This window comes from Protomyctophum parallelum (genome assembly GCF_964188405.1).
Source record: "Protomyctophum parallelum genome assembly, chromosome: 15".
Classification (NCBI taxonomy): domain Eukaryota; kingdom Metazoa; phylum Chordata; class Actinopteri; order Myctophiformes; family Myctophidae; genus Protomyctophum; species Protomyctophum parallelum.
This window is the reverse complement of record NC_139710.1, coordinates 17,807,261-17,833,140: the sequence shown is the minus strand read 5'-3', so window position 1 is coordinate 17,833,140 and position 25,880 is coordinate 17,807,261. Positions and strand designations below refer to the sequence as shown.

General features: G+C 41.3%; 1 protein-coding gene across 1 annotated transcript; it reads right to left on the bottom strand.

Moving 5' to 3' along the window:
* Positions 1-312: 312 nt before the first annotated feature.
* Positions 313-25,769, bottom strand: loxhd1b (lipoxygenase homology PLAT domains 1b; the record flags this gene model as incomplete). The annotated part of the gene is made up of 44 exons (XM_083783348.1): positions 313-793; positions 1,030-1,185; positions 1,449-1,581; positions 1,991-2,161; positions 2,921-3,106; positions 3,489-3,666; positions 4,309-4,426; positions 4,561-4,688; positions 4,810-4,995; positions 5,099-5,307; positions 5,698-5,827; positions 5,982-6,191; positions 6,363-6,517; positions 6,804-6,963; positions 7,650-7,766; positions 7,966-8,147; positions 8,228-8,392; positions 8,928-9,056; positions 9,143-9,247; positions 9,443-9,585; positions 9,731-9,864; positions 10,955-11,106; positions 12,321-12,651; positions 13,026-13,186; positions 13,881-14,073; positions 14,303-14,499; positions 14,853-14,929; positions 15,403-15,563; positions 15,759-15,913; positions 16,099-16,234; positions 16,614-16,700; positions 16,800-16,960; positions 17,460-17,595; positions 17,814-17,954; positions 18,230-18,339; positions 19,054-19,177; positions 21,653-21,801; positions 21,945-22,043; positions 22,226-22,410; positions 23,270-23,350; positions 23,702-23,713; positions 23,946-24,060; positions 25,115-25,480; positions 25,592-25,769. 44 exons carry the CDS (start codon positions 25,767-25,769, stop codon positions 313-315), a joined length of 7,083 nt encoding a protein of 2,360 aa, XP_083639474.1.
* Positions 25,770-25,880: the final 111 nt, after the last annotated feature.

The window sequence follows — 25,880 nt, the reverse complement described above, 5'->3', positions numbered from 1 at the left end:
TATCATCTCCGTTTTATTATGAATAACCATGTTTCCACAAACTTCAAATGTGTGAAGCAAATGTATAAAATGGTGCGGTAACTGTTTGACAGATGCTGTACATTTGAATACTGGCATTTCTTTCTGGTAAGATCCATGTAAACAATGTAATCTGGTTCAGTTCAGTACGGAGCGTTCATTTACACATCTCCCACAGTTGACATGTCATATAAGAACCAGTAGGAATTATCCCCAAAGTCCTCATCTGCCCAAGTCCAGAACTGGGCTTGGATCCAATGTCCTTTTATGTACTGTAAGCCTCTCTCCTATCACCTAATACCTGGGGTACAGCACCCTCTGAATCTGCCCATCGGACTTGCGTGTGTCCAACCACTTCCCACATTGGAAGATAGTGGTCACTGAATTGGCTGTGTTGGTCACTTCAACGCACTCCAAATACCACCCTGCACTGGGTCCGGAGTTGTCATGCTCCACCTTCACTCTCAGCAGCTCGCCCAGATCCAGCATCTCCAGAACAAAGCGGTCCGTGTGTCCCCGCTCGAAAAGGTTCCGGAATTTTTGCTGCATTTGTCGTATGCCAGAGTCCCCGTTGACACCGAAAAGGGTGATGAAAATGTTGGCGTCTGTGCCTGCCCCTTTGACGTCCCCAGTAATGACAATGATCTCATACTTGACAGGAACAAGGTTGCGAACTTTGCTCGCAAAGCTCTCTATGGACTTGTAACACTCGAAGGTCTGAAACTCGTCCTTTTTAGATGCCAGAGGAATCCGAGCGTCACAGCGGAAGAAATACCTACAGTAAACAGCAGGGATGGGCAGAGACATGGTGTTTAGGATCAGCATTCTGTTTACTATCAGGGTTTGATTTGCATGCATGCATGCATACATACGTGCATGATTTGATTATATTACAAATTACCAATCTTCGCTATTTGTCAATCAATTAAGTACATATGGCTGAAGTGGTTAAAACAATACTTTTAGTTTTTGTTATTTCAGGAACCATGTTTATGATATTCTTTCACTCACTTGTTTCCAAGCTCCTTTTCTGTCACCACAACCTCCATGACATGCCAGAAATGTTCCCCCTTCGCCTTCTTGCCCTCTTTAGTTATGTGGCCGAGGCAGATGCCAGCTATCTGCCCCACGTGCTTGGATGAAAATTCAAATGTGTCTGTGGCACCACTGTAAAGATACAAAAAGTTAAGTAAATCAATTAAAGTCAAATCCAGTTTCTGCATACAGATAGGTGGTAAAATCACTGGTGCTCTGCCAGGATGTTTTACTCGCACATCATGATGACGTAACTCCTGAGAGTCTGAGAATAATGCTTGTAGAACAGAAAGTACAAGATAAAAGGGTGGAAAAACAAAGTGGAAGAGACAAGATTCTGCAAAGCCACATACTGTATAAAGCAAGCAAGGGTCTCTTTGAGTTTGAGCTCCTACCTTTGGAACTTCTTTTTCTTATTCTCCATAACAAACTCCTTTGAACGGGCTTTCTTTCCTTCCAACACGATCCAGGCATTTTCAGAGGTGTCAGCATCATCTGTGGTAGCAGTTGTTGTAGCGATCTCATATTCTGAAACATAAAAAAGATAGGTTGGGCAACAGCAATAATTTAAAACTGTGTTTTCCAAACAGGGCCGTGACCCTTCTTGGTTGCATCTAAAATAAAACAAATTCCCAAAGTTATAAAGTTTCCAAAACATTTCTGGAAAATTCTCTCATTTTTCTTTCCAAAAGTGTTTCAGAAATGTTCAAAACCATTCAAAAATAGTGTCTATTGTTTTTTAACAGGATTTAATTCCAATCTAATCCACTTTATTCACTGTATAGAGCACATGTACACTCAGTAAAACAAACATATAGTTAAATATACAAATACTGTGATCATATATTATTATTATTATCGTATATTATTATATAGACAGTATACTACATAATACTGTCATACAGACAGTTGGACAGTTAGTAAATCATACACTAACTTGTTTTATCACTGAGGTCCACGTTGTCATTGTTAGCACAGGCCAGCTCTCTCATGATCTGCCCGTCATCTTCACCCCTTGCCAGCCAGCGGTCACATGGGAACCTGAAGGTCTGGCTCATGGCTTCATCCTTCACATCAATGAACTCAAGATGCCATCCTGGACAAGGACCTACAGCATGGGCAACAGATCCTCCTTTACTATTATACTACATCCAATCCCAATTTTGTCTTTTATCCTTTATCCTGTATCCTGTATGTCCTCTCGTGATTTATATAGATGAAATTACTATCTCAACCTGAAAATATATTTTCTTTTTACTAAAGAGGTGGAGAGAAAGTGACTCCTTTTTCTAAAAAAACACAATAATAATGATATAACTATCAGAATATCAAGCTATTCGGCCCAGGCCGTAGCGTAACGGTCTGGGCACCGGACTGGTGATCCAGTCGCGGTGTGCCGCGGGTTCGACTCCCGAACCCGACACGGCCTTTACCGCATGTCATCCCCCCATCTCTCTCCCGTTTCCTGTCAGCCTACTATCTGTCCCTTAAAAAATCAATAAAAGGCGTAAGCCGCAAAAAAATATCTTAAAAGAAAAAAAAAAAAGAATATCAAGCTATTCGACACATATTCTAACAGAAAGCATCACATACAACCCCTTTAACTAATGATGTGAATGAACCCTAACAGAAATACACATCTAATAATCAATTTATTTAGTGCATTGTGGAATGTTACTGTATACAGTTCAGTTTAGTCTAGTTTCTATGGCAATAAAAAAGAATAAAATAATCTGATTCTGATCAGACAGTATTGAATATGACTGATCGTCATGATTTTGTGTTGGTACAGTAAATCATGAAAAAAATGATGCACTTTCTTGCTGGTATGCTTTTCTAAAACTCATCCTTGCCATCACCTCCTCACCTTTGTTGTCATGCCACACCCGGGCCTTGGAGAGCTCACCAATACTGATAATGTCAGGGAATTTGAACACATCCTTCGCTTTACGTTCAAACTTGTTCCTGTTAGTGCTTTGATGCAGTAGGAGTGTCCCTGTGTCCCCGTACTCTCCAAAAAATATCATGGACACGTTGGCATCAGTGCCAGCATCTGGAATACAGCATAACAAAATAAGAGCAAGACCGTTACAAAAGGGACAGCTTTAGATTGAAATCCTACAAGAAAACATTTGTATTTGTATTATCAGCCATAACCATATAAGGAGTTCCCAATGCAGTTACGGACAAATATGGAGTGTGTTGTATATCCTAATGTGTCGTCATGGCATCAGGAGCAAACAATGGAGCTGAAACAGTCAGCTCCATATGATAGATTATTTCTGTTGCTCTAACGAGCCTTAGACATGTACTGTAAAGTAATACTTGGCCGAGAGACTACCGGCCACAGATTTATAGCTCACAAAAAGAGAGTTAAGCTTTTTCATAGGCCAGGAACCACAGTATGTATAGGACAGTATAGTGTGTGAACCCACTTCCAATGTCACTGGTCTGTATGTCGACGGTGTAGGTGGTTTTCTCCACCATCTCCTCATCATCCACAACAGCTGCCAGCTCACAGACTGTGGTCCTCTTTGGTCCTTTGGTCTTCGACAGCCACTCTTCATAGGTGAACACATATACCTCCTCAGTGGTCAAGTTCCGCATCGTGATCTACAGAAGACATTGTGACTGTCACTGTGATGTACTGTGAAGTAACACATCTTGGTTGAGAGACTACCAGCCACAGGTTTATATCTCACAAACTATCTGGAGAGAGAATGGCACTAAAGGTTATCTCAGGTTAATCAAAAGTAAAAACTTATATTATAATGATAATGATTATGAATGATTTATTATGATTTATTTATTGGCACTTATTAAGTGCAAGTTTGACTACACCTGTCCTGCACATCCAGGTACACTAGCATCCCTATAGGAAGCTATAGCCCTTGCAAAATAAATGAGTGAGGTTGATCCTTAAACTTCCCCCCAGAACACGTATTCTCCCTGCTCATTTTATTAGCCTCAAGTGCTCAGAGTGGAGGAGAGTGTGTCGCATTAAAATCAGTATGGTCCACAGGATTGTAAACAAGGTGGAACCCAAAGACCTAGTCAATTAACATTGGTTATTCCAAAGATAGACCTTGCAAGTTGTAGCATGTTCCATTTACAGTACTCTCACACAGATTGACTTTTTGCTATTTTCGTTGTGTAGTACACTGGCAATTGTTTGAATGTATTTATTGTTTGCTTTTATTGTTCTGTATGTCTCTGTTACACTCCCACTGCTATGGCCTGGTCTCTGTGACCAACCGTGTCAAGGAACCAGTCCGGGCGACTTCCCGTGCCATCAATTCGGAGTCTGATCTTCTTCAGAGGAGCAATGTCATCTACCTCCAGGTTGAACACGTCGTCTTGGCCCCGTTCAAACCTAGTTTGCATTGAAAGTATCAGAAAGGTTAGTGCCAATTGCCAATGCCAAACAGCTAAATTAAGATTTGACTATGCAGAGGGTCTCTTCATTACTGATGCATATTCAAGTTGAAGTGAAGAGAGAAGACTGACCTGGTTTCACACTTCTGTAGCATCATCTCCTCTGTGCTGCCGTTGGCTCCAAATACAGTCAGGAAGATGTTGGTATCTGTTCCTGCATATTGAGTATCACCTGTGACAACTGTGGTCTCATAGACAACCTAAAAGGAACATAATATTGTTGTGAGCGTGCGTGTGTTTGTCTTTTCAAACAAAATCAAAATATTTTTAAATCTATCATCCAAAGCTGGGTTCTATTATTTCTTTTTCAGAGTGAATCACCTTGCGGATAATGTTGAGCATGCTGGAGTCCAGCACATTGAACAGTCTGGAAGTGAGGCCGTCTCCTCTGTCTTTAGCCAGCCAGCAATTAACATTGAAGATATACTTGATACCTTTAGTTGGCACAGCAACTGACAGCTCTCCCACCAACCAGCAGCTCTCTGGGGTGATACCATTATGGCCGAGCTGAGGGTCAGATAGAGAGAAAGAGAAGAATTAAGGAAAACAAGAATTAATTTGATAAATGCGTAGTGGCTTTAAAAAGAGACAACTTTCCACATATTCTCACCTCCACCCTTTTGAGCTCTCCCACATCATTTCCGTAACTAATAAACTTCTCCATCGTGCCAGCAGCAAAACACTTCTTCCCCTCTGGCAGGTCCATCCATAGGCGCTCCGTCTCCGAGTCGTTGGGTCCAATGAGGATAACGTAGACCCTGGCCGTAGTTTCGGCATCACGGTCATTCACCGTGGACAATGTGAAGTGATAAGGGATGACTGTGTGGAAATAGAAGAGTAGTCAATTTTTCACGTGTCGCTGTTGACTCAAGTCACATGTTGCTGTCTTTTTATTTTTTACCAAATGGTAAATGGTGCATAGAGCCTTTATCCAATTATTTCATACACCCATTCACACACACATTCATACACTGATGGAGGAAAAAACCATGCATGCACCAGCCTGCTCATCAGGAGCAGTTAGGGGTTAATTGTCTTGCTCAAGGACACTACAACACAAAGCCAGGAGGAGACGGTGAACAAAACCAGGAACCTTCCAATTGCAAAATGGATGCTCTACCTCCTGAGCCATGTGTCACCCCCAAACCACTAGAAAACAGCAAAGACATTATTTTTCCTGGGAAAAATACGAATAAATGTTTGCCTTACTTGGACCCTCCTCTACAACTGCTGCCTTCTTTTTCTTTTTTTTCTTGTTGGCATTTCTATCCAAGCCCAACTTGGCCTGGGCAATCCGCTTGGCGTTTGGATCAGTGTTTCTCTCACTTCCCTCATAACCCTGAACACAACACAAAAGATAAACAAGCTAGACATAGCAAGACAAACCTGTATGCCTGTTGACAGCAGCTAACCGAAATCTTTTAATGATCTATTAATTAAAAAAATAAAATAAAAATAAATAAATATTTGTTGTTCTGAAAACGAAACCAAACCTTGACAAAGAAGGTTCTATCTATGCGTTTGTCCTCTTTCTTCTTTGATAGCCATCGCTCACACAGGAACATGTACACCTCCTCTGTATCCTCGTCCGCCACCTCTACCTGGTCAAGGTACCAGTCCGCTCCCAACCCAGAGTTGTCATGGACAATGCGGATCTTATACACCTGGCCCAGGTCCACAGCCTCAACCGTGAACTTGTCCACCTGGGAGCCAAACACGCAGGATATCTCAACTACAATCTTGACACTCTTTGCAACAAAACGACAGCTCAGCCATGTCAGTTTTCAGGTACTTTGATAGGATGCCACCTCAAAACTGGGACAGCTGGGGAAGAAATGCACTGCCCAAGTCATGATTGTGTCTTTCTCATGTACCTCTCCTTTTTCAAACTTGTTGCTGTTGGTCTCAGATTTTCTGAGTTTGCGTGGTCCAGTGTCTCCCAGATCTCCGTAGATGGTGAGGAAGACATTGGCATCAGTGCCTGCTCCTCCCATATCGCCCGTCCGCACAGAAACGTGGTATATGTGAGCTATCACGGAAGAAAACCGTGTCAGTCAATGATGAAACTGATCTCTTACAATTCCACCGTTTTCATGCAGTTACTTTCTGAGTTATACTTAGTGTCTCAAGTGAAACTGTCAGTGTAAAATGTTCACACCTTTAAGCCCTATTTCATTGCACAATGAATAGCGACAATAGCTGATATACAAGCTCACAACAAAGCTCACGCTGTGGGCTTGTAGATTTACTACTTTATTTATCCTTTAAAACTTGTTGTGCTACCATCTCTGATGTGACACACATGGGGGACCTACTTTCCAGGGCGTCCTCTACCTCGATCTCAGTCCGTTTTACTTTTTTCTTTTCGAGTTTTTCAGTGATTATATCAGAGGGAACCAGCTCCATCACTGTCTCCCCGTCTTCCTCCGACTTGGCTAGCCAGGTTTCACATGGGAAAATGGTTGTCTCCGAACCCTAGACCAAAAAACAGATACGAGTCCTCATATTGGGTTTCACTGCTGCCCTTCTTCTCTGCCTACAGCATCTATCTCACCATCATATTGTATATGTTTTACAATTTATGCATTTAGCATAAATCCAGAGTGACTTACATTAAGAATGGTGAACAGTAACATATACATCAAATGCAGAGAGACAGTGTAGTACCTCAGTAATCTGGAAACCTAGCATTAGTCTAAACAATATAATATCAAAACTATAAGTGTACATTGAAACTATAGATACTATAGGATGCCAGGTAAACAAATTAAGCATCTGTCTAAATGACATTTTAACCTTTGCATAAGACTGCATAGTCGTCAAGGCTAAGTAGGAGTATATGAAAAGGTGAGTCTTCGGATTACGACAGAAAATTGGGATTGAATCTGCATTGATTGAAACTGGAATGGGGAGTTTGTTATAGAACTGATGCCATCTTTGCCATCCTCTTTGGTGAAAATGACAACACAGGTAACTCTGCGGTCAAATGCCTAGTCCTATAATTGTTATGACATGGTATGTGCTGCATGCAATGTTTAAATAACTCAAATCTAACTGGTCCTGTATCTCCCACCTCCACAATGCTGAAAAAGTGCAAGTCCCATAAAATGTGCATAAATCAGCATTAAAGAATAACCAATGGGGTTTCAGACTTTTAGTACCTTTCCTTTTCTTAGCAGCCGTCTGATCTCCACTCGGTCGAGGTGCCATCCAGGATTGGTGCCTCTATTGTCGTGTCCTATCCTGATTTTTTCTATGACTTCGCCAACATCCTCCAACTGGGGAAGGGTTAAATTGCATAAATAGAATTTAGCAATGAATGAATGAATGAATTAATCAATCAATCAATCAATCAATCAGTCAGTCAGTTAATCAATCAATCAATCAATCAATCAATCACTCAATCAATCAATAGGTTTCCACCCGACAAGTTATTTAGCAAGTTTAAAGTTCATGCAGATACATGCACTCACCCACCTCCACAATGAACATATCCTCAGCCCCCCTCTCAAAGTACAGCCTTCTCTCTCGCTCGTTCACACACAGGGATTTCTGCTGTGTGCAGACGCCCTTACGGCCGTACAGAACTATGAAGACATCAGCATCCGTCCCAGCGCAAAACTCATCACTGGTGTATACCTTTATCTCATAAGGCACAACTGAAAAGACAAAAGAAATGTCACGATTGCATGTTAAATATATGATGCACGTATGATATCATACATACATGCTCACTCACATGGCATGTAGAGTTCTGTCTGCAGCTCAGCAGGGTAGAGGTCTCTCACTATGAAGCCGTCGTCCTCTCCTTTGTCCAGCCAACGGCCACACGGGAAGCGTAGTCGCAGTCCTTGTGATACGGCGTCAATCTCCACCCAGTCCAAGAACCATCCACTTGAGGGCCCTGGTAGCAGTGGTGGAAAGAATCCTCACGTGTTTTACTTAAGTAAACGTATCAATACTGCAATGTAGATATTACTAGTAGAAGTTCCGTATTAAAAATGTACGTGAGTAAATGTACAAAGGTATCAGCATCACAATAGGCTACTATATACTATACTATTATACAAGTAACAAAAGTAAAAGTAGTCATTGTGCCATTTCACAAGTTCAAAAAATTATATTTTGAAAAGTGAAAAGAATTCCCAAGTACCACGGAGCAGGGCGGAAAGTAAAAATACCTGAAAATTGTACTTAAGTACAGTACTTGACTACATGTACTACTGTAGTTACTTCACACCACTGCTTGGTAGTAGGATGCTTGTTATATGTTATGTCTGTTTCATACAATTCACCGCTCATGAGTCATTACTGAAAATACATAATTTTGATCAATACATAAACATTATGTAAAATAAGCATATTTTTATTACATTATGCTGTAAGCTATGATCTACAGAAGTTGCCATTTTACACCATAATTTCACTCTGAAGCTCACCAGAATTGTCGTGGCCAATGCGTATCTTTTCAAGGTCTCCCAGATCCACTGCCTCAACAGTGAACTCGTCAACCATTCCCTGTTCAAACTTATTTTTATGGGACTTGCACGTTTTCAGCATGATTATCCCTGAGAGAAGGAGGAGCAGTTAGATTTGAGTCATACCTGTCATAACAATAGGACTAGGAATTTGACTACCGACACCGCAGCGTTACCTGTGTCGTCATTTTCACCAAAGAGGATGGCAAAGACATTGGCATCAGTTCCAGCGTTCTTCTTTTCCCCAGTTTTTATTTTCAGAGTGTATGTGGTGGACATGGCTGTAAGATGCAACACAAGAAGAACAAAACAAATTGGTGCCAGACTTTGTAATGTTACAATGTTACACTGTATGCAGAATCTGGTTTGTTTATACATTAGTTGACCGCAGTCTCTACTTCATCCCCTCCTTTGAACAGGGTTAATTTTTCATCCATAAGATCTCCATACAAAAAAAGATGGAAGGGGGGTGTTACCTTTCTGCTCGAGGCCCAGGGCGGTGGCCCCCTCATCATCATCATCTTTCTTCATAAAAGCTTCGTCCACAGGCACCAGCTCTCTCGCTACCTGTCCGTCATCCTCATCGATCGCCAGCCAGCGGTTACATGGGAAGTAGTAACTACAGACCCAAGAACAGAAGGTGATCAGCCAGACATTTATGTTATTATGTTGTGTAATTACATTGGGATTCAGGCATTTAGCAGACGTTCTAAGCATGAGCCCTAAAATAGGGGTGGCAGATTGTTGAAAGTAGTTAAACTTACGTGGTGTCATCCTTCGTGTCCACTATTTCCACGCGGTCCAAGTACCAGGCTGAGTAGTTGTTGGTGTTGTCATGGCGAATACGTAGCTTTTTCAGAGGGCCCAGTTCAACAGCTGTTATGGAGAAATTATCCTCCTGGGAAATAAAATCATTATCCAATATAAGACAAGTATCAGTGGATTCTATGTTTGGGAAGCTTTACTTAATTGTTCACACATCATTTACAAATGTACAAAGCAGAGACGGTGGCTACAATAACGGCTAATGCTGCCCGAGGAAGACCATAAACAATCACAACACCAGGATCTGGTGATCCTTGTCATTAATACAATATTTGTGTTGTTTCTTTGTTTCCCCACTAAAAGCCTAAATACTGTACATTTCAGTTTTATAACTGGGGAAAAAAACTATTGTAGATTCATCACGTTCCTCCTTTTTTTAAATATTTAAATATTTCAACAACTAGCGTGTATTTTTGTCCATGGCTGACTTCACTCATTGATGTCAATATGAATGGCTGCTCTGTAAGCACAAGTCCACTTCACAACAGTGACTAGACTCCTGTTACAGTTGATCTGAAGAAATCAAACCAATTGTCTGTTGACACGAGTTTCGTGATCCTACAGAGCCATGTGTAATGTTTATATAAATAATTCACTGGCTTGAATTAATCAAGTGATGAGTAAAAGCAGGACAGGTTGAGTGACTCTGGGAGGGCCTTCTCGGCATCACAGCTGGCTAGCCTGCATGTAATCATACCAGAGCACACTCCCATCTACAGCCTGCTGGAGGGCTCATGTTGCGTGGAAGTGTTAGTGTCTTTGACTAACTGCTCATCTCCAATGGGATACCCTTTTCAGCAAGGACAAACACAGTGGCAACAAAGGCTCACATTTCTGTCATTGTTATGTGGGAAATTGTACTGACTAATATATAAAAGAATGAGGTCCTGGCCAAGAAGTCAGCTTCTAAACTTATACAGAAATATTGTTCCTTATAGAAAAAAAAGAAAGAAGTAGAAAAAAAAGAAAGAAAAAACGTGGCTACTTTATGTGATATTATCATCATAACATTTTATATCAAATTATTATTATTCTTTCTTATGTTGTTTTCCATGTACCATCTTGTATTGATGTTAGTAAGCTTAATTCTTATTCAATGAAAACTGTTTGTTTAATCTAGCCGATTAACACCATTGTTCTCGCCTCTGTTTCACCTATCGTACCTGTCCACTCTCAAACTTGTTGAGGTTGTTGGATTTCTTGAGATAGCGCTCTCCGGTGTCCCCGTTTTCTCCATAAATATTAATGAAGGCCTTGGCATCAGTCCCAGCGCCCGTCATGGTTCCAGTGATGACGGTCACTTCATAGGTGTTCACTGTCAGACAATAGAGGGGAGGAATTACTGACATCCTTTTTGACCTGTCATATGTAGGCCAGCCAGGCAGTAAGGAAACTGTGTCAAATCAAACCACATAGTATGCATACTGTCTGTGCTGCACTTCCTCAAACAACATTAGCTACTTGTACACACGTATGATGTGCAGAAAATATGTAAATATCATGTAATGCTCAGTGTGTATCCAAAACGTTCAATTGGGGTCTCTTCCACTAATCTATATTATTCCAAAATGTCCTGTGTGAAATGCAACAACACACTTTTGTGTGTGAAGCACATTTTTTATGTTTGAAAAATTGGAACCTGGGCTTTTTGAGCAGTGCTAGCCCCTCCTATGCCCAGCTTTCCAGGTTTGTGTAAACACAAACATTGAAGACAAAAGTGAGGACGCAAATTGTGATAGGCCAGAATGAGATGAAGTATGATGATAAGAGCGCCCCTCAGTCACGGGTGTGATTTTTAAATGTCAATTGCCTCTCTGCGTAAGGCTGTTTTTTATCCCTTTTCAGACAGCTTGCATCTACACAACCTCGCAATGCATTGTGAGCTTGTAGATATTTTTTTGCTGATTTGGCAAAAATGACATGCCCAAAATAGGGATTCCAGGATGAAAGTGGTTACCGGAGAGTCCGTCTGTGGGTTATTTTACCAATGAAAAGTATTAACAAGAGACTAAATAATAACAACATTGGATCAAGTGGAACATGGGTTATTTTGTCCATTTCCTGAAGATTGTTTACAACGTCTCAGACCGTCAAATACGCTATTAACATATTTGATGTACATAAAATAATTATAATTAAATTAATAATTATTTTAAACCATTAATATAAGACATTAGCTCCCCGTCCTCCTCTCCATGGGCCAGCCAGCGGGAGCAGGGGAACACCTACCTTCCAGTTCCTCTGAGTCGTCAGGCAGCAGCTCCACCACCAGCTCCCCGTCCTCCTTACCTTCCAGTTCCTCTGAGTCGTCAGGCAGCAGCTCCACCACCAGCTCCCCGTCCTCCTTACCTTCCAGTTCCTCTGAGTCGTCAGGCAGCAGCTCCACCACCAGCTCCCCGTCCTCCTTACCTTCCAGTTCCTCTGAGTCGTCAGGCAGCAGCTCCACCACCAGCTCCCCGTCCTCCTTACCTTCCAGTTCCTCTGAGTCGTCAGGCAGCAGCTCCACCACCAGCTCCCCGTCCTCCTTACCTTCCAGTTCCTCTGAGTCGTCAGGCAGCAGCTCCACCACCAGCTCCCCGTCGTCCTCTCCGTGGGCCAGCCAGCGGGAGCAGGGGAACAAGTTGGTCTGCACCACCTCCGTCATCTCCTCCTCTCCGTCCCCTTCCTCGTCGCTGTCCTCGTCCTTCTTCTTTTTCTTCTTCTTCTTCTTGTCGTCCTTGTCCTTTATCTTGGCCTTGGGCCTCATGGCCATGATGGTACGCCTGAGCTCCACCTTCTCCAGGAACCAGCCGGGCCCGATGCCTTTGTTGTCGTGACCGATGCGAATCTTGAACACCTTCCCGACGTCTTTGCCTGCTATCTGCGCAACGGATGGAGAGAGGGATGGATGACTTATACAGTACCATGGCAAGGTTGCTATTGGCTGGGCAATGTATCAATATTATATCCATATTCTGATATGAGATATCACCTAGATATCGTGATATAGGTAAGTGGTGTTTCCTGTTTTCAATCACTGAAGCCCTATTTTATACTTTCAAATGTTCAGAAATAGCAAAAAATGCAATGCATTGAAACATGTTGTTCTATCCATCCATCCATCCAAAATATATATATATATGTGCAGTATTAGTCATAATACAATATTATCATCACGATATCTAGTTATTTGATAACTAAATACATAACAAAAATGCATACACAAAAACAAATATGAGGCACAATTGGAAATACCTTGAATATGTCTGTGGTGTTCCTCTCAAAGTTGTTGGATCTGGTTGCAAGGGTCAGTACCTCCGTCTTACCATTTTCTCCATAGATCTGGATGAACGCATTGGCATTGGTGCCAGCGAATGTCACATCTCCAGTTACCACCGTGACTTCATAATTAATAACTGAAAAATAAGAGTATGCAAAAAGCACATGGATACGTGCGTTGTGTGTTGTGCATAACATTTGCAGTTTATATTTCTGCCATGCATGTGTGTACGTAAAGGTATGGTTCTCTTTGCAGGGGGGGATGGGGGGAGTTCATGCCTCTTATCTCTTCTTTTAGATTTTCTTTTTTGCTTTTTCTGCCTTTCATTGATAGGTTGAAAGTAGATTGACAGGAAATGGAGAGAGAGATTGGGGAAGACACGCCGCAATGGCCATCGGGATCGGGAGTCGAACCCGTGGCACGCCGTCAGGCTGGCTCAGCAGCCTAGGTGCCCAGATGGTTGAGCTAACCGTCCGGGCCACCTCTGTTTTTGATATCCCCCTCTGGTAATTCATTTTTCTTACTGGTGGGAATATCGGTGAGACTGAATAAACTTCATGCATTTCCTTTTGGGAAATGTAAACTGTCTTACAACTGTACTTGGAATACAGCATAACATTGCCAACGATAGCTGATCTACAAGTTCACAATGTGTTGTGTCACGTTGTCAGCTTGTAGATCTGCTATTCTTGGCGAATGTTCCCCCCAGAATAGGCATGCTGGGGTTCAAGTGGTTAGGAAAATGTCCTCTGCTCTGTGTAACCTGATTATGTGTCTATTCCTATGACTGCAAGAGGGAGTATGTACATGTATGTGTTTCTGTCGCCTACATTGTTCAGCGTCCAGGACCTCACTGGGGTAAAGCTCCACCTCTGTCTTGCCATCAGCCTCTTTTACGTCGAGCCAGCGGTGACTAGGGAACATGTACTGTTTCCCATGTTGAGGCACTATGACCTGAACACTGTCCAAAAACCATCCAGCACGCATACCTTCATTCATATGGCCGATCAGGAGACGGTTGATCTGTAATAACAAGCAAATTACGCAGAATATTCAACATACTTGGAGACACTCACTGTATAGAGTGTAGAAGGGTTTAACCACTTTCAACCTGATCATTATAGGCAAAAAGTCAATATTATTCAATATTATTAGCTTGTACAGTAGATCAGCTATTTTCGTTATTTGTTGTACGACAAAGTATACAGGGGTGAAGTGGCTGACAGACTAGTTTGTCTCAATTATGTCCCACCTGTCCAATGTCAAAGGTTTCCATGACGAAGATGTCAATCCGTCCGGTTTCGAAGTAGTTCCCTAGGTCGTTGTCTGAGACCACTAGCATATTCTTAGTGGTGTCACCTTTCTCCCCGTAAAGCTTGACAAACACCCTGGAGTCTGAACTGGCCCCAGGGACATCACCTGTCTTCACCGCAATTATATAATCGGTATCTAACACACACACACACACACACACACACACACACACACACACACACACACAAAGTATACAGACAGATATACACACAGATATACACACAGACACAGATACACATACTGTGGGCATTTGTATCTTCATCAAACCTAACACCGGGGCTCCACCGGGTGCGTCAGCGTTGCGTCTCCGTCACCGTCAGGGAATGTTCCCTTTTTAATCAATGAAGGGTGGCTCCACTGCCCGCGCCCGGTGGAGCCCCGGTGTTACACACAAATTACACCCACAATTTGGGGTTGTAAATAACCCCCTTTCCCACAAAAAAGAAGGAATAATAGAAGAAGAAAGAAAGAAAGTAAAAAGCACTTACTGAAGAGACGTTGCCCTTCTACTTGTGGCACTAACTCCCTAACAATCTGTCCATCATCCTCACCGCGGTCAAGCCATCTAGGACAATATAACACGAAAAACATTGTTATCTCACAGTCTAACTAACAACTGTTGACTAGGAAGACTGCATTCAGTGCTAGAGTGCATACCTCTGCTATATGCAACACTATAGCCTATGCAGTTTCATGATATTACATGGATCCGCTCAAAAGAAGCCAAGCTCACCACTCAACAGACATGCCTTTGGACAATCAGTTAAAAGGTTCACTTCTTCTCTGTCCCATGGTGAGTCTGACCAAACATTCCACAAGGTTTCCTACATGATAAAATACCAATCTGGGACATATCCCTCTAACAGTCAAAGTGAATCTGTTTGAAAGTTGCATTCCCTTTCATGAGACGACAGGGCCACAGCCACACACCCCAGTCTTGTGGAGATAACCTACGAACAGTAAAAACAAACAAACAAACAAACAAACAAACAAACAAACAAACATAACTCCTTTATATGAGCCTCTTGTACAACCCACCTATTACAGAGGAACTCCAGAGCATGGGCCTCAGGCTGTCCCTCCTCTCTGACGAGCACTTTATCCAGGAACCAACCACAGCCACCACCCCGGCCATCATGTCCTATCCTCACCCTGCGCACCTGTCCGATGGTCACTGCCTCCACTAAAAACTCATCAAACTGTAAGAGACAGAGTATAAGGAACATATCATTAGAATACCGTGTGCCCATTGGCACACTGACATCTGCCATACTATTTGAGCAGATAAACTACATTATTAGATATGATAATTGGACTGTTTATGCCACGAATATTTGTTTTGAAATATGACATGATGACAATGTTACAATAGGTTATAACATGGTTGTACGCACGTTGCCTTTCTCAAACTTGTTGATGTTATTTTTGCAGTTGATCATCATCCGATCCCCGGTGTCACCCAGGTCTCCAAACACATTGATGTAAACCGTCGCGTCTGTGCCACTGCCACCAACCATGCCCGTGCATATAGTCACTCTGTACTTGGTCACTGCCAAACACATTCACATCCTCTGTCATGTTCAGACTTTCACTGTTGTTCTCTATATAGGACAAGACTTTTGATTTTGGTTGCATATAGGTGAATTCACACCGCAACAATTTTTTTATCCATTTGTATGCTTTCAGAGTTCAAGTAACACTAAAGGTATAATAGAACAGCACATATGAACATACCGATAAGTGGCTCTGCGATCAGATCTCCAACGGCAGGGAGTTCTCTCACCACTTCATTGTCATCCTCACTGACGTCCAGCCAGCGCTCACATGGGAACTTGTACTTCTCCTTTGTTAATGTCTTCATTAGAGTAGCCTGGGCAGAGGAAGAGAGAACCGGAGAAAAGCTTGTTTACTTGTTATAGGCATCAGGGTTTGTGGCATCAATGTTTGAGTAGTCTCCATATTCTGGGCATGGCATAATAGGCGAACATTTGGCAAAAATAGACACAAATAACAGATCTACAACCTCACTATGCGTTACACTATTTTCAACAAAGGGATTTGATGTAATGGGAAAAAAGTATACAGTAGATCCCTGGGGGACACCGCTTCAGGTTTCATTTCATCTTTTAGATCGAAATGTGCTCTTACAGATTAATATAATTTCACAATAAATAGAAATGATAATAGAACTATGTATACAGTATACAGGCACATCAACAAGCTACTGTAGTAATTACATATCTGCTCACCTTACTGAGATGCCAGCCTGCGAACGGACTTCTCTTCTCATGCCAGATGCGAAATTTAAGTAACTTCCCCATTTCAGGCAGCTCAACCTATCAGACCACAGCAAAATAAAACTCTGATTCTACTAGTATTCATTACTAGCATACATGCATGTGAGGTATCTGCATATGAAGGCATGGGACACTTACCATGAACTTATCCACCATGCCCTGTTCAAAATTGTCTGTCTTGTTGTCCAGCCTAATCATATCTGACTTGCCCTTCTCTCCATAGAGCTGAAAGGAGATGTCTGCATCTGTCCCAGCACTGGACAGGTCTGACGTCCAGATCCACAGGGACCAGGGGTGCCCTGACAAGAACCAAATACATTTCATTACCATATTAGTCCCACAGAGGGAATTCAGTTTTCAGCACTGTTGGAAGAAGTACTCACATTTTTAGGTAATAAAGTAGCCTATCAATACTGCATTGTAGAAATACTCTGTTACAAGTAAAAGTCCAATAACCAAAATTTACTTGATTAAAAGTACAAAACTTTGCATCAAAATATATTAAAGTACCAAATGTAAAAGTAATTGCGCAGAATGTCCCATTTCACAAGTTCAAAATGTATACAAATCTTTTGAAAATAGCCGAAATGTATTGTATATAGGGCTGAAGTGGGTAATGTAGCCTATGTTTTGAGAGAGATGAGATGAGATGAGAATCTACATGTACATCCAAATCTACAAAGTAACTAGTAACTAAAGTTGTCATATAACTGTATGACAACTTTACTCAAAAACACCCACAATATTTACACTCTCACTCTTACCATGGTGTATCACAGCCAATAACATGTGACTTACTCTTCTGTCTTCTCTGTCTGAGTGAAACCATCTCGTAGATCTCCCGCTCTATCAGGCAATCTCCTTCTCGCTCATCCAGCCACTTATTGCAAGGGAAGGTTTGCTCAATCCCTGTGAAGGGACAGTACACCACCACCTAAAAAAACCCACAACAAAAAGACTTACAGTAGTGTTTCAGGTTAGTTTTAAAACCCTTTGAGCGAGAGTAACATGTGATTCTAGGCTTTACATATAAACTTGAGTGGAATTATATCTGTGTGTGAGTGTGTGTGTGTGTGTGTGTGTGTGTGTGTGTGTGTGTGTGTGTGTGTGTGTGTGTGTGTGTGTGTGTGTGTGTGTGGCCATGCACTGTACCTTATCACAATACCACCCAGCACTGACCCCATCGTTGTCATGTCCGATAGTGACTCTGCTGAGAGGGCTGAGGAGGGCAGCGAGCTCAACGTTGAAGATGTCTGTCAGACCACGCTCAAACTTACCACCCTCCAAAAACACCTGAGTCAGAAATAAAAAACTGATCATTTGAACACAATCCAAGTTCTGCCAAGGAAACTTTGTTACTCATTGTGTGCATACACATGCCCATGAATTAAAGCATTAATGGAAGCGTGAAGCATGGAAGCATGGACTTATGCTTCAATGGCTGAACGTGTTGACCAGACCTTCTTTGTTTTTCATAAAGCCATTAAGCCACAACCCATGGTTTTTTATCATTTATCCAGCAAAAAGTGCTTTTACAGCCTTTCATCCTACACACCGCTTCTCATTACCTTGCCACTGTTCTTCGTACCCTTGGAGCCATGCATCACAATGTGTATGTTTGAGTTCGTCCCAGCACCTCGGATGTCCCCTGTGATGACCTGAACCCGGTACACAATGCCTGATGGGTACAGTTACATGTCAGACAGACAATCAGAGAGTCTGCCAGCAGCAGCGCCTCTCTGCCTCATCACCCATACTCCCAGAGGAGATGAGCATGAAAATCTGTCAGGTCAAAACACTGACCTAAGAATTAATCCTGTAATAGCAACTGGTAAGCCGGAATCCAATGTTTGGAACAGTGGAACCATAGCACCATAGCTTTGCGGCGAGATACGGTGGAGTTTTATGACACTTTGCAGATTGCCCTACAGCTGCAATGTTAGTGAATTGAATGTTGTTTAATACAAGCAGATCGGAAATGCAATTTGGACCAATGGGCTGTCAATGGAGGGTATTGCAACTCGAGTCTAGATTCATCCCATTACATTACATGACATCTAGTGTTGCAAATTGCGGCTACTAGTAGCCTACAGTTTATTAAAAGTAATGCAACTATTATTACTTATTCTGTAATTAGATTTGAATAAGCCATTACTTGACATGAGCGTAATGTACTCAAGTTAGTGCACTCATGTTGCTCAGCAGCAGTTCAAGTTGCGCTCGCTCAGAAGGTTGGAGTGTTTGCTCAGACCGATGAAAAATTTGAGGGAACAGGGAACATTGGTGCACCAGTTCCTGAATAGTATACAGTATACGGTTATTAGTACTATATAACTTTTTTTCCTGTGTTCCATTTACACTCATATGTATGCATTCATAATGATCAAATAACCTGTGGGCTCCGTCCCTCCCACTAGGATGTCCCTCTGGATCTTCCCATCGTCCTCATCAAGAGCAAACCACCGACCGATGGGAAACTCATACACAACCTTGTTCCCCATATCATCCACTGTCGCCTGCATTGAAAAGGAAAGTATTATAATTATAATAAACAAGGAAGGCAACCTAGAGGTTTGTATTACGTTCAAGCTCAAGTTTGTTTTGCATTTGCAGCAGACAGGGTGTAATAAAAGTAAGGTTGTCCCGATCGGATCGGGTGATCGGAAATCGGGGCTGATCACGTCATTTTCAAATGACCGGAATCGGATCGGGAGCCAAAAAAATCGGGACATCCCTAGTGTCAATATTATATCCATATCATGATAATAGACTGGATAGTGTATGTGATTTGGGATATTGTACTATTGTGATATGGCATAAACGTGTTCTATAAAATATATAATTATCGGATCGGTTGCAATCGTTATCGGCAGATACTCAAAATCAAATGATCGGAATCGGATTGGGAATAAAACGTAATCGGGACATCCCTAAATAAAATTAATGTTGCACTTTCGCCTTACATGACTCCACGAATACCAAACGAGTCGCCCCTTTACCAACTCCCCCCGGGCGTACAGCTGGCGGAACTGTACGGCCTAGTATTCCTAAAGTATAACCTAAGTAAATTATAACCTTTTAACTTTGAACTTTTAGTGTTTCTAGTAAGACTAAATCATAATTGCCCAGACTCTTCTTCAACAAAGATGGCGAAAGCAAACATTCTTTGTTCTGTACTTATACATACAATTAAAATAGTATGGTACAAAACACTCAAGTCCTTAAACCAGAAACTTAACCTCAGTAAAACTATGCCTAAACCTAACCCTATGCCTAAACTTAACCCCAGTAAAACTATGCCTAAGTAACCTAAACTTATTTCTAACCTTATTCTCAGTAAAACAAAATAAACAATACAAGAACCGCGGCACAGAGCGGTCGACGGAAAGATTTAGGGGCGAGACGGTTTAGGGGCGAACGTACCTGTTACCGACTCCACTAATATCATACTATAATTAACCGAATGTCTGTCCGTGTGTGTGTGTCTGTCAGAAACAGTGCCGTAACTCCTTACTGCCTCCTCACTCCCACTTTTCACACAGGCATTGACCATATGCATATGGAGGGCGTAACGAAGCCCTTTTTTCGATTTGACACATTAATGATTATTAATTAATTTATTAGTCAATTACAAACGCACCCGGGCGCAGTACACTTCACGGCCACAAGGGGGGGGGGGCAAATATCTCACAACGGGTAAGGACTAGTAACTATAACATAACATAATATGTCCTTAATCAACAACCTGGCTCAGTAATGCTATAAATGTTGTGTACCAATATAACAGTGACCCAGTACTTTGAGGTGGTTATATTCACGACAATTGTTTTGCCAAGTTATACACAGTACAATAGTGGATGCAACAGGTGGCTTGTGTTGACTGGGCATTTTGGCATAACAACACCAAACCCCATACCTAAGCTTATAACCTTATAAGGTAGAGAGAGATTTCAGACACTCCCATAAACCTCCACTGTAAACAGAGAATATTCATAAAATATTCAATATACAGTACGATCATCCAAAACATGGAAGACGATGACATGGAATTTATTGTTTTTGGGTGTGCCCAGAAATAGAATGCGGAAGTAGTGCCAACTCCTAGATTCAGAACATGTAGATTGTAGATACTGGGCTGTATTTTGCGTGTCTTAAGTACCAGGTCTTATTACTTAACTTAAGACCTGGAGACGTGATCAATGCCATTTGGCTATTCTGTGTGGCCAAAGAGCATTGACCACACAGGTCTTAAGTTAAGTGATAAGACCTGGTACTTGAGACACGCAAAATACAACACTAAGTCTTGGTTCCTACTGATTCAGGAGCCATATACTGTACATTACAAAATGCTCGGAGTACATTTACATTCACTGTATCATTTGTACAAACTATACAACACATACACTCTTATATACAGTAGATTAGTTTAGACTCTAGATGACTTTGTTTGGACTCCTTTCATATAAATATAGATAATCATGGTTATCATTGATGGATCTACTGCAGGAAAGCTAATCCGTTAATGGAGCAGGGTTTCTCTTTACAGTGTATAGGATGACGCCATGCATTGTGTGTGTGTGTGTGTGTGTGTGTGTGTGTGTGTGTGTGTGTGTGTGTGTGTGTGTGTGTGTGGCCATTTGAGTGATCTCATTGGTCCTGCAGCTTGTACTGTACTGTATGTGTTGGAGTAGCAGGGAGGGACTGTATCACATGTCTTAAGTACAGCAACATAATAACTTATTTAAAGACCACTGTGTCTCTGAGGGATGCAGACATTTCAGAAACCTGCCTATAGTGCCTACCAGTCAGAGTGACAGTGGCAGTGGCTTCTATTTCAGTATTCTAACTTTGCAAGAAGAAAGGATCACATTGTGTGTCGCAGTTGTGAGCACTTGTAGATCTGCTAACTATGACATGTGATACCTCTGTATGAGCAGTATGACAAAGTATGAAATAGGACAGGAGAAAATAAAAACATGGTTCATTCTTACTCTGTCCACAAACCATCCTGCGGATGAGCCTTTGTTATTATGGCCGATGGTGATCTTCCTGATTTTCCCCAGGTTTGGAGCTTCAAGAGTGAACTTGTCTTCCGAACCACCTTCAAAGTTGTCTTTTTCACTTTCAAGTCGCCTTTCCCCTTTAAAAGCAAAGCAAATTTAGAATTTTAGGAGCCTAACTTGCCTGGCTTTTATAATACAGATGGAAATAAATGCATATATACTGCAAGTTCCATTGTGGAGGCGGGTAGATCAAGTTCCACAAAATAACTACAGTCTTTACCTGTATCCCCAAACTCCCCAAAAATGTTGAGGAAGACATCTGCATCTGTTCCACTGCCTTTCACGTCAGCGGTGAATACACTAACAACATATTTGTTATCTAGAATTAAGAATACAAATTAATATAAATGCTTATAGAATTAAAAAAAAATCATTAAAAGCAAGAACTTGAAACCAAAACAAAATTCAGGCAGTGATGCACCATAATTATGTAATCATGTTTAAAATGCAGCAGCACGATGAATTAAACTACTATGGACATATACAGTTTAATACTCATACATTTGGGCATGTCCATGGGGTCATTGGACCCCAGCAGGTCTCTAACAAAAAGGCCATCTCCCTCCACTTTACTAAGCCAGTTGTTACAGCCAAAGTAGAATCTCAGATGTGGCCTGATCACATCTGTCACAACCACCCTATCCAGGAACCAACTGGCGTTCATTCCTGTGTTGTCATGCTCAATTCTGTAGGAAGCAAATAGAGATAGAAATGACGAAGTAGACAGCACAGCAGTATATCTGGAAAAATATTTTACTTTCACTAACCTGTTTTTGACTATACAATATTATGCTCAATAACAATTAACCTATAGTTAGAATTTACATACTAGTAGTCCATATCTAGACAACATCAGTTTATTTCTTTCTTAAGTATGGAAATGACTTAAAATTTGAAAAGTTCTCCTGAAGAAGCAGGAGAATCATGTCTAATGACTTCACAGGTGGAGGATCAAGTTGCTAGTTGTACATTCTGTATTGACTATCGGTACAATATTGGCCTATAAATGTAGGCTACATTATAAAGGTCTATATTTAGAGAGCTCTGGAATCCATTCCACTATTAAATATAAAATGATTAATGACTATACTGTAACTAAGTATGTTTGAATTTGTTTATATGGAGGTTGGGTGAGTTTGGTTGGACTGGAAGACTGGAACTCCTGATATCACAAAACTACTTTACTGGGAGATTGTTTGCCCATTATGCTTAGAACAGGGTTTTGTTTTTCTGTTTCTCTTTGAGAGAAGCATACCAGCAAATAAAAATTCATTAACAGTTCTCTATAACTGTACAGTAAAAATCGTCAAAATTCAATGGCAGTCATTAGTGTGTACAGGATGTAAAGGAGAGGAGAGCATTCACAGCTCCCATGGGCAGAACGGTTGTTTAACTTGTTGCACTGTTCAAATATAGGTTTAAGAAATGCATAATATATTGATCCTTAATGAGAATGCCCATTCTCTTATAACATTAACACTTATTTGATTTCCAGCATTTAGCATTCAGTTGTCTTAAACATGCCATGGTAGTCACATGCATTACCTTATCTTTTTAATAGGTCCAACATTGTGGGTTTTTAACCTGAAGACGTCCGTTTTTGCCTTCTCAAATGCAGTTCGATTTCTGAGATGGGAAAATGTAATTGAGTTAGTGTATGAGTGCAATGCATGGGAAGGCAGTACAAGAAAAGCCAAACTGCAGAATTAGCTCTATTTTAAAACACTATAAAGTATTATAATGTCTTATAATTCCATATAATTGGATTTATGAAAGAAAGGGGTGAATTGAAAGAAATATGCAATGTGTCTCCATATGTAGTCAAATTGCATGTCCAAAATAATGGCTTTTCTGTGCTGTATTTTGGGCAGACATCTGATGATGCAACTCCAAAATCCAAAAGCAGAAGCTGTCTTCTGGGAATCCACCTTCTTACCACTACCACCTACTCACTAAAGCGAGAATATGAAGCTATACCTCTTCTCTGTGCTGTTGAAAGGGAGAGAAAATAAATGGTTTCAATACTAAATCATAATTTATAATATTAACAGAATGTAATTTTATCTTTCTTTAAAACTCTACGTACTGCACACATTTGAAATGGTACCAAAAAGGTTCATTTTATTTGCTCAATATCAAGAAACTTGCTTAATAAACTTTTTTCCTGTTATCACATTGCGGACCTAACATCACACTTCGGATCAACTTTGAAGGAACTCACTTGCTAGCCAGGTGCAACTTGGGTGTGATGCCAGATTCTCCAAACAGAGTGACAAACACATTGGCATCGGTGCCTGCCCCTCTTTCATCTCCAGTGATGGTCACCACTTCATACACTAACAGGATCAAAAAGAGATAGAGATTGTGTGTTTTAGAACAGATTGCTATTACACTGAGATAGAGAGAGGGGTCAAGTAAACGTTTGAGATTATGCTGGGTGTATCTGCTGAGGTCTGATCTGGGTCAGTGACATACTGCACTGTAAATTAACCATGGATACTCAATGACTGCACTGGGTTTTCATTGCATACCTACCGTAGCTTTACATGAAGTCATCCTGCATATAACAAAGCTAGAGTAGGTGACTTCAGGTCACTAGTCTAAACCCTTACCTTGAGTGACGTGAAAACCTCTTTGTACGGTAAAGATTAGTGTCATGACAGGTGTAATGTAGCTGTAAGCCGGAGATAATACCATCATAGTGGTGTGTGGATACTACACTACATGGTGTGTAGTGTTACCAAGACAGTTCATTTTAAACAAGATGCTCATTCATCCAGGAACCAGACAGCTCGATGACGTAATTGCAATCAATCAGAATTGGCTTTTGAAATAAAATACTTCAAGTTGATTTTGTTTCATAAGCTGTCAAATCTTTATGGGGGGTCCACCACTGGCTATGATGGCATACGGTAATACCTGTCTGCTTTCTATATCCATTCACTGTGGCGGCGTGGCCCCTTTTCCACCGGTTGGTTCCCAATGGGAACCGGTTCAGTTCTTTTTGGTTCTAGTCCACGAGCCAGAGCTCCAAAATTGGAACGTTAATTATGAATTGAGTGGGCAAAACCATACCAGATTGTTATCAGCATGAAACTTCCCCAATTGAGTACTTACACGAAGACAATGATTTATTGTATTACAAATTTTACATTTTTTAATATGCAAATGAGGCATTATGTAGAAAATATGCAAAATAATCGAAAATATGAAAAAGCTACTACTGTGGAAGGGTTATCATGTATTAATTCACTTGTATTGAGCCTAAACAATTTAATATAGGTCTAGTTTTTCCCACCAATTTTGGAACTCAAAAAAACCAAAAAGAACTGAACCAACCAGTGGAAATTGGCGCGGGTCTCAGTGAAAAACTGAAAAACACTCCTTTACCTTTCTTCTTATGGTAGTCGTCCTCGTAGTTCTCTGCTCTTTCTTCATAGTTTCGCAGCTCGTTCTCATAGATCTCCATATAGTTTTCGATCATCGTCTTCTTCTTCTTCTTGTCCTTCTTGCCCTTGGTGTCCTCGTCGCTGTCCCCATCACTACCCCCCGACTTCTTTTTCTTCTTCTTTCCCATGTCGTCCTTCTGGCTGTCTTTGCCTGAATTATTTTTCTTCCTCGTTCCCTCCCCGGTGGTCTCGATCACATCAGGGAGCTTCCCTGCTCTCTTCTTTTTCCTGGGAACATCATTGTTGTCCTTCTCGTCATCTGTGCTCCTGGTAGATTTATTGCTCAACTCATCCTCCTCCTCGTCCTCTGCGGATTTCTTCTTTTTCTTGACTTTTCCCTTGACCCTTTCTCCCCCTTTTTTCTTGCTGCTCCTCACATCAGTTCCCGATGTGTCAGAGTTGTACCCTTCCTCCTCACTAGTGGACTTCTTCTTTACCTTCTTCTTTGTCTTCTTCCTCTTCAGCCTGACAGCATCCTCAGTCTCACTGACCTGCTTACCTTTGTGCTTGGGTTCCTGATCCTCCAAGTCCTCGTCATCCACATCTTTGGTTTCCTCCACTGCCCTCTGAGAGTTTTTTTTCTTTTTCGTGGGCATCTTTAATTTATTTACTACCTTAAGTTGTAACCGTAACCTGTTCTTGTGGGTTCCGGTGAAACTTGATTAAAGTGACCTGTTGTTGGGGCAGCACGGCAGTGACCTGCGAGC